This window comes from Schistocerca serialis, chromosome 2 (assembly GCF_023864345.2).
Source record: "Schistocerca serialis cubense isolate TAMUIC-IGC-003099 chromosome 2, iqSchSeri2.2, whole genome shotgun sequence".
NCBI lineage: Eukaryota > Metazoa > Arthropoda > Insecta > Orthoptera > Acrididae > Schistocerca > Schistocerca serialis.
The window spans coordinates 844,927,004-844,942,153 of record NC_064639.1 but is presented as its reverse complement, the minus strand read 5'-3'; the positions used below and the strand labels follow the sequence as shown (position 1 = coordinate 844,942,153).

The window sequence follows — 15,150 nt, the reverse complement described above, 5'->3', positions numbered from 1 at the left end:
ACAGTGATGGACATGTCATGAAATATGGACGAAGTTAATGGCCGGACCCACAGCCTATTTACGAAATGTGTGACAATGCAATGAGACAGGCTAAGTTAGAGGATATGCATGTATTAACCGTAGCAATAAGACACCTGGTTAGGCACAGTCATCCAAGAGGCTCTACCATACATTTTCCTGTCACGGAGAAATTTGATCGTATTCAGCTAAGTGTCAACAACCTGCCTACAAGTACAAGGGAACTGCAGACTGTACTTGACGTCTTCTTTAAGAGGAGACAGAAGACACCTGATATTGAGCATCTGTACAGGAAATTAGTGATGACACAGAGCCAAAATGTATATGATTACAGGTTACACTGGCCACATAGCTATGTGCTCGCTAATTCCCGTAGCATTCAGATCACACTCCAAGGCCAGTGGAACAGACGCAAGTGACTAAAATCTGCCAGATAAGTGCGATGCGTAATGCCATGGTCATGCAAGAACTCGGGAAAGTGTCAGAGGAGTTGGACTTACGCATATTGTATATACAGGTACCACATACCAGAAACGAGGAATTACCCCACTTGCCAGTTACAGCACACATCATAATATCAGGTCAACGTCCAATGGCCGCGATTGTGGTTCCAGGTAGAGACGTAGCACTGACAAAGGTACATCGACCCTGTGACGAACAAGCAGTGGCAACAGAAATAATGACTTTCTTAGGAAAATTTTAGCTAACTAATCAATATTTTCAATACAGTCAGGAGGTACGACCACGGGTAGAAAACTTAAAAACAGCAGCAATTCTGGGTCGAAATGACAGAAATATTTTCGTAATGGACGCAAAAGCGAAATCAGCAATGTGGTATAGAAGACTAATGGACGGAAGAGGACTGTACCTTCAGGACTCTATACAAGAATTTGGCCTTTATCTCATGAATAGGCCATTCAGCTCATCTACTTCCCAAAATCTCGCAAGTGTGAGAGCAAATATAGATATCACCTTCGTAAACCCGAAAGTCAGTGACCGAATTGCCAACTGGAAGGTCTGTGATAGACTTAGAACAAGTGACCATAAACTCTTTTGCTTCACAATTACAAACACAGATAATAACTTAGACACTAACATCCAGGCCGAGCGACTATACAGTCTACACAGAGAGAACTGGGAACTTTTAAAGGCAGAACTCAAGATACAGCCACCGCAAGGAACCGGATTGATGTTGACACCGAAGCGGACGAATTTTTGCGAGCGCTGTAGATGGCGATCCTAACATTTGTAAGGAAGTCAAAAGGGCTTAAAATTCCCTGGATTCCCACCCTACAGTCCTTAAGACGTAGAGCAAGGCAGAGAAGGGGAATACTACCAAAGACCCTTAGGGGAAACAGAACGACAAAGAAGGCTGATTTTCTACCGAACAGTCAAACAACAATGTAAGGATCTACTACATCAAACAAGAGTAGAAAAATAGGAGGCGTACATTAAGGACCATATGGTAACAGATGTTTGGGGTTTTCCAGACAAACTTGCAACAAATAAGGTTCGATCACCCATTGTATTATCAACGCTGAGAAGATTCGACGGAACAATGACGACGGCAACGGACGATACAAGGGTGGAAGACAGAGAGTTCCATCAGCATTTTCGCTCTGAATCACAAGAGCAGCATGTGAATAACAATTTGTGATTCCATTTGTCCAGGAGGAAGTGAGACAGGCAATAATGAAGTTAAAGAAGAAGAAAGCACCAGGTCCTGACAGAATACTGGCAGAACTGTTGCGCCAGCTGGTGGGCCAAATTGTGCCATATATAACAGTGTTATTAAACGAATGTCTTTTGCAGGGTCTGGTTCTCAGAATTTCGAAAATCTCGGATATCATTATACTGAAGAAGGGGAAGACAAAGACCCAAGAGAACCGAAATCTTGCAGGTCGATTTGTTTGGTAATGTTCTAGCCCCAATACAGGAAAAGCTTCTGTGTCACCGCCTGAGGGACCACAGACAGTTAGTAGGCACGAGCCCCCTGCAGCACTGTTTTAGGAAAGGGAAATCCACCAGGATGCGATAAATCATGCAGTGAATATCTCAGACAACAAGTATGTTATAGACATAAAGACCGATATTGCTGGGGCGTTTGATAATTTGTGGTGATGATGATGATGATGAGCGTTTGGCGTCATTGGCCGGGAGGCCCCTCGCGGGGCAGGTCCGGCCGCCATATCGCAGGTCTTATTACATTCGGCGCCACATTGGGCGACCTGCACGCCGGATGGAGATGAAATGATGATGAACACAACACAACACCCAGTCCCTGAGCGGAGAAAATCTCCGACCCAGCCGGGAATCGAACCCGGGCCCAGAGGACGGCAATCCGTCACGCTGACCACTCAGCTACTGGGGCGGACATAATTTGTGGTAGCCTGCCCTGTTAAAAATACTGAAACAGACAGACTGTCCAAGGTGTCTCTATAAAAGTCCACGAGATTACTGCACAGACAAGCAGGTGCAATTAGAATGTACCGGGGAAAAAATTGTGAAAGACATAATCGAAGGCTGTTTGTGGTCCTGGCTTCTGGGGTGTTGGCAAAGAGCTATCACTGAACCAGCTTCAGAGTGTCACAAACACTAGAGGCTGGATCGCCTATTCACACGGTCTGCTAATTACAGTATCTGCTAACACAAGGGCTAAATTAAAGTGTCCAAGTGTGTGTGAAATCTTATGGGACTTAACTGCGAAGATTATCAGTCCCTAAGCTTACACACAACTTAACCTAAATTACCGTAAGGACAAACACACACACCCATGCCCGAGGGAGGACTCGAACCTCCGCCGGGACCAGCCGCACAGTCCATGACTGCAGCGCCTCAGACCGCTCGGCTAATCCCGCGTGGCGCTAAATTAAACAGTAAGGTAGTTCTTGAAAGACTAAGCATCTCGTGCGTAGAAAACTAACTAACAATACAAACGGTCTATATGTTACTAAAAGGAACACTATCAAGAACGAGAAACCCCACAGCCAGAAGAAATGGCGAAACTGTGAAAATAAATATATAGTTAGCTTGGAATTAATATCGACGAATAGCAAAGCTGTCATGCACTTGTAAAAATCGCCTGCCAGAGAGATATTAAAATCCTAAATAAAATAGCTACAATTGGCCAGAGAAGTTTTCAGCAGCCACTAAGTGCAATAAGAACGTACCACAACGCAATCTTATTCGCTGTTGTGGGCTATGGGTTGAGTGTCTGGACTCATACAACCAGAAAGGTGAGGATAGCACAGGCTCCACAGCGAGCGCACAGATGTGTACTCCTGCGCCTGGCAAGCGCGTATAGATATTGTTTGGTTTGTGGATCGCTAAATTGCGCGGTTATCCCAATCTTTACACAGTCCAATCTCGCCAGTTTCACTAATTATGATAAAATGATGACAACACAAATACCCAGTCCTCGCGCAGAGAAAATCCCCAACCCGGTCGGGAATCGAACCCGAGACCTAGTGATCAAGGGGCAGCAGTGCTAGCCACTAGACCACTAGCTGCGGATGGCGCGTACAGAACTACACCGACTGAGGCGCTGCTGGTGCTATTAGACTTGCTACCTCTATATCTAGCTGTAAGAAAGAGAGGTGTACACTCCTGGAAATTGAAATAAGAACACCGTGAATTCATTGTCCCAGGAAGGGGAAACTTTATTGACACATTCCTGGGGTCAGATACATCACATGATCACACTGACAGAACCACAGGCACATAGACACAGGCAACAGAGCATGCACAATGTCGGCACTAGTACAGTGTATATCCACCTTTCGCAGCAATGCAGGCTGCTATTCTCCCATGGATACGATCGTAGAGATGCTGGATGTAGTCCTGTGGAACGGCTTGCCACGCCATTTCCACCTGGCGCCTCAGTTGGACCAGCGTTCGTGCTGGACGTGCAGACCGCGTGAGACGACGCTTCATCCAGTCCCAAACATGCTCAATGGGGGACAGATCCGGAGATCCTGCTGGCCAGGGTAGTTGACTTACACCTTCTAGAGCACGTTGGGTGGCACGGGATACATGCGGACGTGCATTGTCCTGTTGGAACAGCAAGTTCCCTTGCCGGTCTAGGAATGGTAGAACGATGGGTTCGATGACGGTTTGGATGTACCGTGCACTATTCAGTGTCCCCTCGACGATCACCAGTGGTGTACGGCCAGTGTAGGAGATCGCTCCCCACACCATGATGCCGGGTGTTGGCCTGTGTGTCTCGGTCATATGCAGTCCTGATTGTGGCGCTCACCTGCACGGCGCCAAACACGCATACGACCATCATTGGCACCAAGGCAGAAGCGACTCTCATCGCTGAAGACGACACGTCTCCATTCGTCCCTCCATTCACGCCTGTCGCGACACCACTGGAGGCGGGCTGCACGATGTTGGGGCGTGAGCGGAAGACGGCCTAACGGTGTGCGGGACCGTAGCCCAGCTTCATGGAGACGGTTGCGAATGGTCCTCGCCGATACCCCAGGAGCAACAGTGTCCCTAATTTGCTGGGAAGTGGCGGTGCGGTCCCCTACGGCACTGCGTAGGATCCTACGGTCTTGGCGTGTATCCGTGCGTCGCTGCGGTCCGGTCCCAGGTCGATGGGCACGTGCACCTTCCGCCGACCACTGGCGACAACATCGATGTACTGTGGAGACCTCACGCCCCATGTGTTGAGCAATTCGGCGGTACGTCCACCCGGCCTCCCGCATGCCCACTATACGCCCTCGCTCAAAGTCCGTCAACTGCACATACGGTTCACGTCCATGCTGTCGCGGCATGCTACCAGTGTTAAAGACTGCGATGGAGCTCCGTATGCCACGGCAAACTGGCTGACACTGACGGCGGCGGTGCACAAATGCTGCGCAGCTAGCGCCATTCGACGGCCAACACCGCGGTTCCTGGTGTGTCCGTTGTGCCGTGCGTGTGATCATTGCTTGCACAGCCCTCTCGCAGTGTCCGGAGCAGGTATGGTGGGTCTGACACACCGGTGTCAATGTGTTCTTTTTTCCATTTCCAGGAGTGTATGATAAGGTAAAGGAGATACTGGACATAAGAGCCGTGTCGAATAAGGAAATAAAAGCATGCATTGATAGAGAATGGCAAGAAATCTGGGATAGGGTAGAGACACGGAGAAGGACCTACCTCTTCCTTCCAAACATAAGAGAAAGAACAAGAATGACATACTTCCTTTCAACCAAGGGAGCTATACACTACCTGTCGGGACATGGTCCGTATCCCAGCTAATTACTAAAAATACGACAGCGCACTACAGACACTGGTGAACGTGGAGCAATATGTACCCCGAATCACATCGTCTGGGGGTGTCCTGTTGGACAAGATGTTACGGAGCACAACAGAAAACGCATTTGGAAATGCAACAGTCTATACTATAATAAGGAATGAGGAACTGTGACATAAACTGAACTCGCATTTGGCTAAGATATCAGCTTATGAATTGCAAGCCTACAAGGCTGAGAGACAGCCAAGATGAGGCCTTACATCATGATAACAAGACATGCCACGGCAGATCACCCAACTACAAGAACCGTCTGGAAGCAGTGATGAGACGAGCCTCGGGGAGGACCAAAGAGGACTTCCTGAGACCCTGACAACCATCTCCCAGTCTCTACAACTTGGCTGGCACAACAGCACAGTTCTGTGAATCCTGAGTTGCACCTCAGTGCACAGGGGACTAACCATCCAAACCAGCGAGAGATCCAGCTTGGTTCTAATACCAAGTGCAATAGTTTTGTGTAGTGTAGTGCTGTGTACTACAGTGTTGTAATAGTGTAGTCCAAAATTATAAATTACAAAATTAGTGATTTAGCAATGCCGCTTAATGTATAGAACAGTGTACTGTGCCTTCCGGATTCCAGATCAACAGATACCTGTACGTACGACCTTTCTGGGTGATCTATTGCACTGTCTTTCAGTGGTCACAGGCTGTTTTCCGAATCGTGTTTGCGCTATACGCACTTTCTCTATAGCTTATCGAACTCCTCTCCCAAGTATTCCCAGATGTAAATACACTGACTCACTTTCAACTCTTCGGGATTTACCTGAAAAGAATCGAGCTTGCCCTCAGAAAGGAAATAAATAGTCCATCTCCCTGGCCGTCAACCGGTGGTCATACCTGTTGTTAAAACAATGTTAGTAGTAACAGTTTGGTGTAACGGTGTCAGGAACAACGGTTAGTGCTGTTTAAAAGCTAGTGTGCTTTGCAGATTAACTGAAAAGAGTGAGATGTATCATAAGCAGCAGAATGGGGGGAATTACGACGGTAAACTACAGAGTGGCGACGAAGTTATTGTGTTGACGGTGTCCGCAGTGGCTGCGGCGTACGCGAGACGGTAGTAAAAAGTTTTGAATATGCTTCAGCATTCCATAGAAGACTCTGCTGCTTCCAAACATAAGCTTCTTTAAATAATGTTTTCATGTCTGAAACCAAGGGTGAATATAATTGGCTCCTGGAACGCCCATCGCAGAGGAAATAATCCCTTTTTCACAGGCCCAAATTTTCACATGTCTTCAACTACACTTCATCCTTCCAATTCCTCATATTTCGCATTCGGAAGGAGCAGTATTCAAAGCCCCATCTGACCATCATAATTACGGTTCCATATGCTTTTTTTCTAAATCACTCTAGAGGAACCTCAAGAAGCATACGTTCTCGGTAGGTCTTATCTTGCACTTATCACTTCTCTCACTTCTAGTAATATTTATTAATATGAAAAATGCCGAGCTGTACTGTGGTTCGTACTCACTGTTAAACAGTAGCTCCCGTATAGCTTGCTGGATAATTCAATCAAAGGTCGAGGAAGGGCCATGCCTAGCACAGCGCTGTGGTGTTCGAGACAAAATTCGAATTCATGACAATTTTTCAATTTTAGTTCGGCCTATAGTATGGAGCCACAATACAAAAAATGATTGACAGCAACAAATATTTTTTAATCAATTCTGGACTCCGCGTTTCGAGATTTAAACAATCGTTTTCAAGTTGTTTTTGTTCAACTTCATATTTACTGCATATGCTGCACGCTCTATTTTACATTATTAGATACGTCCAAGCACATAATTTGATAAGAATGTCAATCAGATGCTGTATACCACATTCAAGACCAGAGCTTCCTGAGGATGAGAATTTAAACCTCGAAACACGAAGAACCGAATTAGTCAAAAATCATTTCTGACTGGAAGACGACAGTTGGGCATGTGTTGCCACTGTTAACGAAAGCAACCAGATTTTCGTCCAACATGCAAACGTACAAGAAATATTTTTTCCTGCGCTTTCCAGATGACGAGCTATAAAGTTACCGTCAACGGATACTTTGAAGAGCGTCACCGTCACCATCATCACCATTATCGTCATGTCACATCATAAGAGAAGTTCATTTTTCATTTTCTACTAGTGTGTGGTATTTACTTTGTACGTAGAGTATTTGTGCTCTTTTTGAGTTCTGCTGAAGTGCTGTGTTGAGTGTATGATTTACGAGAGATGATTTGCTAGAGGCGGGTACGAGTGGCTCAGGCGTGCTGTTTTGCAGGGGTGTGCCTCAACACGTACGAATGCCGTATCCAGGGCGGCGCCTCCCACGGCCCATGTGCTCTCGGCTTTGGCGTCTGCTGTGTCTGTAAGTATCGAAGCACACTGTAAGTACCAGGCAGACAGTGCAATACAGCCGATGCTTGCGATTGTTTAAGGCTACTCCTTTGACAACAGTGCACTCGGAAAAAAATTGTCAGCACAGAGAAATTTCTCGCTAATATCGGGTAACACTGGCTCTTGCCTTGAAAATTGCCTAAACTGGTTGAGGAAGAGAGACCACGAGTTTCTACAGGTTTGCCATATCCAGCAGGGGCCACTCATTGGTGATTAGATCCCGGAAATTACGGTAATATTGATGGTTCCGTTTCAACCTCTGTTCCATACAGCACAAGAGATTTTCAGTAGGATTTAGTGGGCCAGTCAAAGAGCAATAGGGTAGCTGAGTGTCCACATTTATTAAAATACTAGCTTTTTACTCGCGGCTTCGCCCACATACGCCTATTTCCCATATACTGCACTCATCTCTTCCTGCCTCTCTCTTTGTCCAGCGCCTCCTCTTTCCTCTCTCTGTCCATCTGCTCTTGTTTCCTTTCTCTGTGCATCTCCAACTCTTTCCTCTCTCTGTCCATCTCCTCCCCTTTCTGTTCATTTCCGCCATCCCTCATCTCTGTCCATCTCCTTCTTCCCCTTATCTGTGTCCATCCCCTTCTTTCCCCTCTGTATCTACCCACCTTCTCCTACCCCTTTCTCTCTCTACGTTATCAGCCACCCCTACTCAAATATGCAGTTTCTGGTTCTTACCCTCACGGTATCTCTTTCCAGATAGTAAGTAATACTCGTATGTGTATCATGTTTGGCTGAAATCGATCCAGCGATTTAGGATGAGCTTTTTACCTATCACTTTGCCCGCTTGCACACATATCACAAATATTTAACTAATTTCCCACATATTTGTGTGCATAGTTCACCTTTTTATACATATCGAATTTCGCCCTGCAGTTTCGTTTTCAACCAGATCAGTGTTTATGACGTCATATCGCCTGAACAATGTGTCGTACAATGATATAATTCTGTAGGTACTTCCAGTGGTATATGTGAATAGTGACTATGTACCGAATGTGTTGCGAATACAGTTAGCAGTAAAGAAGTAATGAATTAAAGCGTCATGCCCGGTGCGCCAGTTTTACTGCATGAACAGCGAAAATGTAGTAAGCGCCAAATGTTTTTCCTTTCATCGTATTGTGTGGATTGTCGACAAGGAAATGTTTTGTAAGGGTTTGAAATTATTTGTAAAGTCTGTTGCAAGCCATTAACTGCTCTCATTCTCAAATGCTGGATGAGTAAAGTCTGGGTACTCGCGTGTTGTGGGCACACTCCTTTTTCACCCACACACCTTTGATAGTTTCCTTACGAAACTTTATGTCGCTGACGACGCCTACAATATGATGAAAGGAAAAAAGTTTATCGCTTACTACATCTTCGCTGTACATGCAGTAAGACCGCCGCATCAGGCATGACGCTTTAATTTATTACTTCTTTACTACTAACTCTATTCACAACACATTTCGCAGACAGTTGCCATTTATAACACCGGACGTACCTGCAAAATTATATCATTGTGCAGCACATAGTTCAGGAGATACGTCATGAGAAATCGGCTGCGTAAAAATAACGTTTGCGAAAACTGACAACGGCCGGGGGAGCTGTGTGCTGACCACGTGCTCCTCCATATCCATATCCAGTGACGGCTATCGGCTGAGGATGACACGGCGGTCGGTCGGTTCTGTTGGACCTCCCAGGGCCTGTTCGGACGGAAAGTGTATGTGAAAATCAAATTGCAGGATGAAATTCGCTAGACATGCAGGTGAAATATGTGTACAAAACGGAAGAAATATGTTAAAAAATATATGAAATATATTTCACTTGTTAATATGGCTGCAAAGTCATGGAGGAAAAGCTCATCGTAAACCCCTGGAACTATTTAAATCATATTTGGTACAAATATTATTTACAACCTGGAAAGAAATACTGTAGGGATAAGAGCCACCAGCCTCCTATTGGGGTGTGTGTGATAATGTGGAGAGAGAAGGCGGAGTAAGAAATGGACAGATGGCGAGGGGGAGCGAGGAGATAGGCACAGATAGGAGGAGGAGGAGATGGGCAAATATAGGTGAGAGGGATATGGACAGAGAGAGGGGAGAGGGTGAGATGGGCGGAGACAGGTGGAGGAAGAGATAGGCAGACAGAGGAGAAGGAGGAAATGGACATAGAAAGGGCAGGAGAAGGACAGAGAGAGAGAAGGAGATGGACACAGAAAGAAAAGAAGAGAAGATTAACTGGGAGAGGGGAGGAGGAGATGGACAGAGAAAGAGGGGAAGGAAGATATTGACAAAGAGAGGGTAGGAGGAGGGAGATGGAGAGGGAGAAGAGGAAATGGACAGAGGAAGAAGGATCAAATGGACAGAGTGGGGAGGATCAAATAGATAGAGGGGAGTAGAGCACTTCGACACAGAGAGAGGAGGTAGGAGGAGGTGGACAGAGACAGTGACAGAAGAAGATCAGAGAGCAGGAAGTGGGTGAGGTGGACAGGAAGGGTTTTGAGAAGATGGACAGAGAAGAGGTGAAGGAGGAGATGAACAGAGAGAGGAAAAAGGAGGACATGGGCTAATCAAAGACTGAAATAAATACATACCGGGCAATGCCGGGTACTCATCTAGTTTTCATAATAAGTATGGATGAAGAAGTGGGTTCCAGGATATTATGCTGTGGTCCAATGAATTTCTCGTTTTGTTCCCATCTCTGAAGAACATCAAGACATATTGTATCTTTTTCGAAGGCCCGATGCACACCCTGGTTTGCTACTGGCTGAACAAAAATTACCTTTTTCGAGTGCTACCGGGCAGAGGTGTGATGTCACATGTTTTGAAAACTCGAACGCAGTTGGCTGTTGTCGACTGCTGTCGTCCGCAATTGCTGTCATCCAGTGGTGGAGGACGTGTACACATCTTCTGCTACGCTGTAATCCAGGTGCCATTCAGTTTTACAACCACCTCCTTCGGATTAAAATCATTGGGGAGTTTAATAATCTCTCCTGTCTCTTCACATAGTTTTTCGCAGTATCCAACTGTGGCTGCCAGTACGTATGTCTTATCAGATCGAATCCGGAGGTCTCCAGTATGCAAGACAAATGATTGTTTCTCCAATTCTACCGTTGCCTTTGTGTTATAATCGTTCTTTGACTGTTCTTTTAGTACCCACTTGCAGGTCTGTATAACTACACAGAATCTTGGAGTTCCTGGTTTTTACTGTGGTCTGCAAGCATCCTTGGTCGACTTTAGGTGGCCCATATCTTTCGGGTTTGTAAATCACAACGATATTTAATTTCCACAAGATCTTTCCTAAGTGTAATTACCGTTTTTAATGAACGGCAGGAAGACCGTGGATTTTGCAGACTGTTAGGACGGCTGTAGTGGCCAGGGCGGGTAAAGCGGCCTCTTCGTTATATTATTTTGCAGTTTTCTGTAGCCTAGTGGCGAACATTTGAAAGTATTGAAAGAGAGTTCTTTGGTGTTTTCAGCGAGTTTAGTGGGGATAGCAGCACGCGCTCATCTGCAGTGGAATATCTTATTTTTTCTCTACGTCTGATGTGAGGCAAGTCGGTTAATTGCTTCAACGCTGGTAAAACGTTGTATTTTAGCCTTCGAAACCACCTGCTTATGAATTACCTAGGTTATGCAATTTCATATTCAAGCAACATTTAGCGTAACGGCGCCCAGTCGGGCATAGTGGACAGCCGCCTGACGGGGCAATGTGGCCACATGCCGTATATTTTGTAATGTATTTACCTTGTTTCAAGACGAGGGAACTCATTATAAGACAAGAGTATTTCATAAAATAGGTATACAAAGGTAGTAGTGTCCTAACAACTTGGCTAAAAGCTACGTTCTCTTATTACCGGTGTATGCTAAGAGGCCATCAATTTATTTCAGAACACTATGAAAATCTTGGGATTCTGATGTTATGCAATAGGCTTTGGATGCTGTAAAAAAAGAAAAGATACCGTTTGCTACAGCAGCCAAACTATTCAGTGTCTCAAGTAAAACACTTAAAAGGAGAGTCCTTGTAAGAAAATTGTGACGCTGTTGCAGACGAGTAGATTCTTGGGAACTGAGATGTGTATTCAACAATGAGTAAGAGGAAGAACCGTTAACCATGCTTTTTACATTGAAGTAAGATATTATTGCTGATCAGTAATTAATTTGTGCCACTTGGCATTTTAGCTTGCTGAGCGGAATGATCTACATACTCAAAAAAGAAAAAAAGGATTGGGCGACACATTTTAGGAAGAGACATCCAAACATAAGGCTTAGAAAACCAGATTCCGCTTCATCTTAGTTTCCCTTTTCTATGTCTGTGGCCACCTTTCCCTTCCTAACCAGTAGACTGACCATTTTGCAGACTTTCAAAATGGTTCAAATGGCTCTGAGCACTATGGGACTTAACATCTGAGGTCATCAGTCCCCTAGACTTAGAACCACTTAAACCTAACTAACCTAAGGACATCACACACATCGATGCCCGAGACAGGATTCGAACCTGCCACCGTAGCGGTCGCGCGGTTCCGGACTGAAGCGCCTAGGACCGCTGGGCCACAACGGCCGACTGCAGACTTTCACTGAAGCTCATTTTTCTACTACAAAAGGAGGATTTGAATAATAATGCGACCGTTTTGTAGTTAAAGAATGTATACAACATAAACAGATAGATATTGTATGCTTACCTATGACACGGTGTCAGAGGAAAGCTAGATTACAACATGCGTTTTACAATCAACTGAAAAATATCTATTTTTAACACATTAATTTCTAAGCATTATCGTACACGTCACATTGCACCTGTTGTACAGTTAACAATAAATGTTAAAATATTCCACGGTCGTCTTAAATGCGTTTGTGTACTCTTGCTTGGCTGGTTTGTTTGGGTTATAAAAGGACCAAACTACAGGCTCATCAGTCCCTCATTCCTCATACAAACAAGTCTTAAGGTAAAACAGTTCCCAGAAGGAATTGGGGAAAGTAAAAGGGCGTAAAACTAACGGAGAACCACATCGAAAGACAAAATGAAAAAAGCGAACCACAAGGAGAAAACGTACACCAGAAGTAAAAGTCGAGGAAGGTATTAAAATCATAGAGTAGATGGCCTGCGCTGGCCATCACACGAATATGGAAGAACATGTTATGTTGTTTGTCTTTGAGCCTCAGCACGTTCCCTAATGAAAGCAGCGGCCTCCATGATGAGACCAAGCAGTTCATCTCACAAATTCATCTGTCGTTTGTACATCTCAGATTTCATCCAACCCACAATCAAAAATCTAATGGAGTAAGGTGCAGCAATCTCGGTGGCAAGGTAAATGTACAACCACAACCAATCCAGCGGTTAGGTTAAGTACGGGTGAGATGTTCCCTCACAAGTCTGGATCCGCGATGCCGGAAGTTCGCTACAGTCCGCCTGGCCCGAAGGAACGACCTTAGGGTGTTCAACAAACTATTTTCTTAAAAATGCAAGTAATTATGTCTCGTCATTTGCTCTTCTAAACTGACTGGATCTGATATTGCCGCATCGAGAAACGAACTTGGAAACTGGTTTCCACTGTAGCGTGTGGATTTTCCTGCGATCGTCGATGAATATTACGGTGTTGTTGATTCAATTCCGTGTACACATGTCTTCATCAGTGAATAATATTCATGGAAGTAAGTGATAAAATTCAAGCCCTATGGCATTGCCACCAGTGTGAAGATTGTGGGCATATTCTACATTAAACGGGTACAACTGTCCCGCACGTAATGATCGTCATACACCTATTCGTGGGACACCAGTAGGTGCAGAAAGTCGCAGTGTGCTGGTAGTAGCACTACGATGCATTGTTTCAACAACGTGTTGCTGTTCCTGCACAGGTTGTTGAACTACACGTTCAGAAGAAAAATGTGAACCTAGGAAAGATATCTGTTTCACGGGTAGAGCGTGACAAAGGTTCAGTGGTAAAAAATGATCGTTACAGCTATCTGGTTAATAATGAAAGAAATAATGATAGCATACACTTCTTGGTTAGCAGGCTGTGTGCTAAATGTCCTGAATTAAATCTGAAATTTTTAATAGGATCTGGTCGAGTAGGCATTTGTGACGCAGTAGGTAGTTATGTGATTGTGGAAGGAGACTAAGTTGGATTGCACCGTCAATAACATTTGACAGAAGTGTCCTAAGTTTCCTGAGTTTCACTCTCTTCCGTCTTATTACTTCTACGACAATCCCCAATGAGACACTGCATATGCACTCACTATATTCACTCAGAAGACAGATAGCCATTCGCCGATAACGGTAAACCTGCCCCATCTTCACCATTTCACCTAGACCGCCTATTGGATGCCACGTATATTTGCAATACTTAGTATCAATAAAAGTTATTGCAGTCAAATCGTCATGTAACTGTTTCAGTGCCTAAACCGGTTTCTGCTTATAATTCAATTACAACAGCCCATATATAAAACATGGAGCAAGGCTGACTCAGAATATACGACAGGTCACTATTTACGTGAGGCTTCTACCATACTGGTACACTGGGTCATCTGGTTGGAGTCTTGCGTAAATCATATTCTGACGTAGACCCCAAGAAGTAGCCATGGGCCAAAAATGACTTAGTCGACACCGATTTAGTGATTGAAAAATTTAGATGGGCATCTCACAGGAAAAAAACTTTATTGTTGGTTCAAATGGCTCTGAGCACTATGGGACTTAACATCTATGGTCATCAGTCCCCTAGAACTTAGAACTACTTAAACCTAACTAACCTAAGGCCATCACACGCATCCATGCCCGAGGCAGGATTCGAACCTGCGACCGTAGCAGTCGCGCGGCTCCGGACTGAGCGCCTAGAACTTTTTGTTGGAAATAATAAACTAACTACTGCTCTTCGCCAATAGTGGTGGTGGTGGTGGTGGTGGTTAGTGTTTAACGTCCCGTCGACAACGAGGTCATTAGAGACGGAGCGCAAGCTCGGGTTAGGGAAGGATTGGGAAGGAAATCGGCCGTGCCCTTTCAAAGGAACCATCCCGGCATTTGCCAGAAACGATTTAGGGAAATCACGGAAAACCTAAATCAGAATGGCTGGAGACGGGATTGAACCGTCGTCCTCCCGAATGCGTTCGCCAATAGTGTGGCAATTATGAAAAATGCTGAGTATTAAGGATTTGGTCATTATTTTGCATATTAATAACTCTAGATACCCCGAAGCAAGTCCATGACAAAAAGCTATAAATGATGATTGTGGAATTTACATTAATTATAAACATGGACATGGACTGTGGGCAAACAGGAACAGAAGAGAATCGAAATATTTGAGATGTGGTCCTACAGAAGAATATTGAAAATTAGGTGGACTTTTACTGTAAGCCTGCCGTTGTGGCGAAGCGGTTCTAGGCGCTTCAGTCTGGAACTGCGCGACCGCTGCGGTCGCAGATTCGAATCCTGCCTCGGGCATGAATGTGTGTGATGTCCTTAGGTTAGTTATGTTTACGTAGGTCTAGTCTAGG

The 15,150-nt window shown here is 45.0% G+C and overlaps 1 protein-coding gene across 1 annotated transcript in view; it reads left to right on the top strand.

Moving 5' to 3' along the window:
- LOC126455828 (uncharacterized) overlaps positions 1-15,150 on the top strand; it is a 222,137-nt gene that overhangs the window by 100,852 nt on the left and 106,135 nt on the right. The window contains exon 3 of the mRNA XM_050091589.1: positions 7,563-7,649. Coding sequence (XP_049947546.1) covers positions 7,563-7,649 — 87 coding nt within the window. The remainder of the gene's footprint in view (positions 1-7,562; positions 7,650-15,150) is intronic.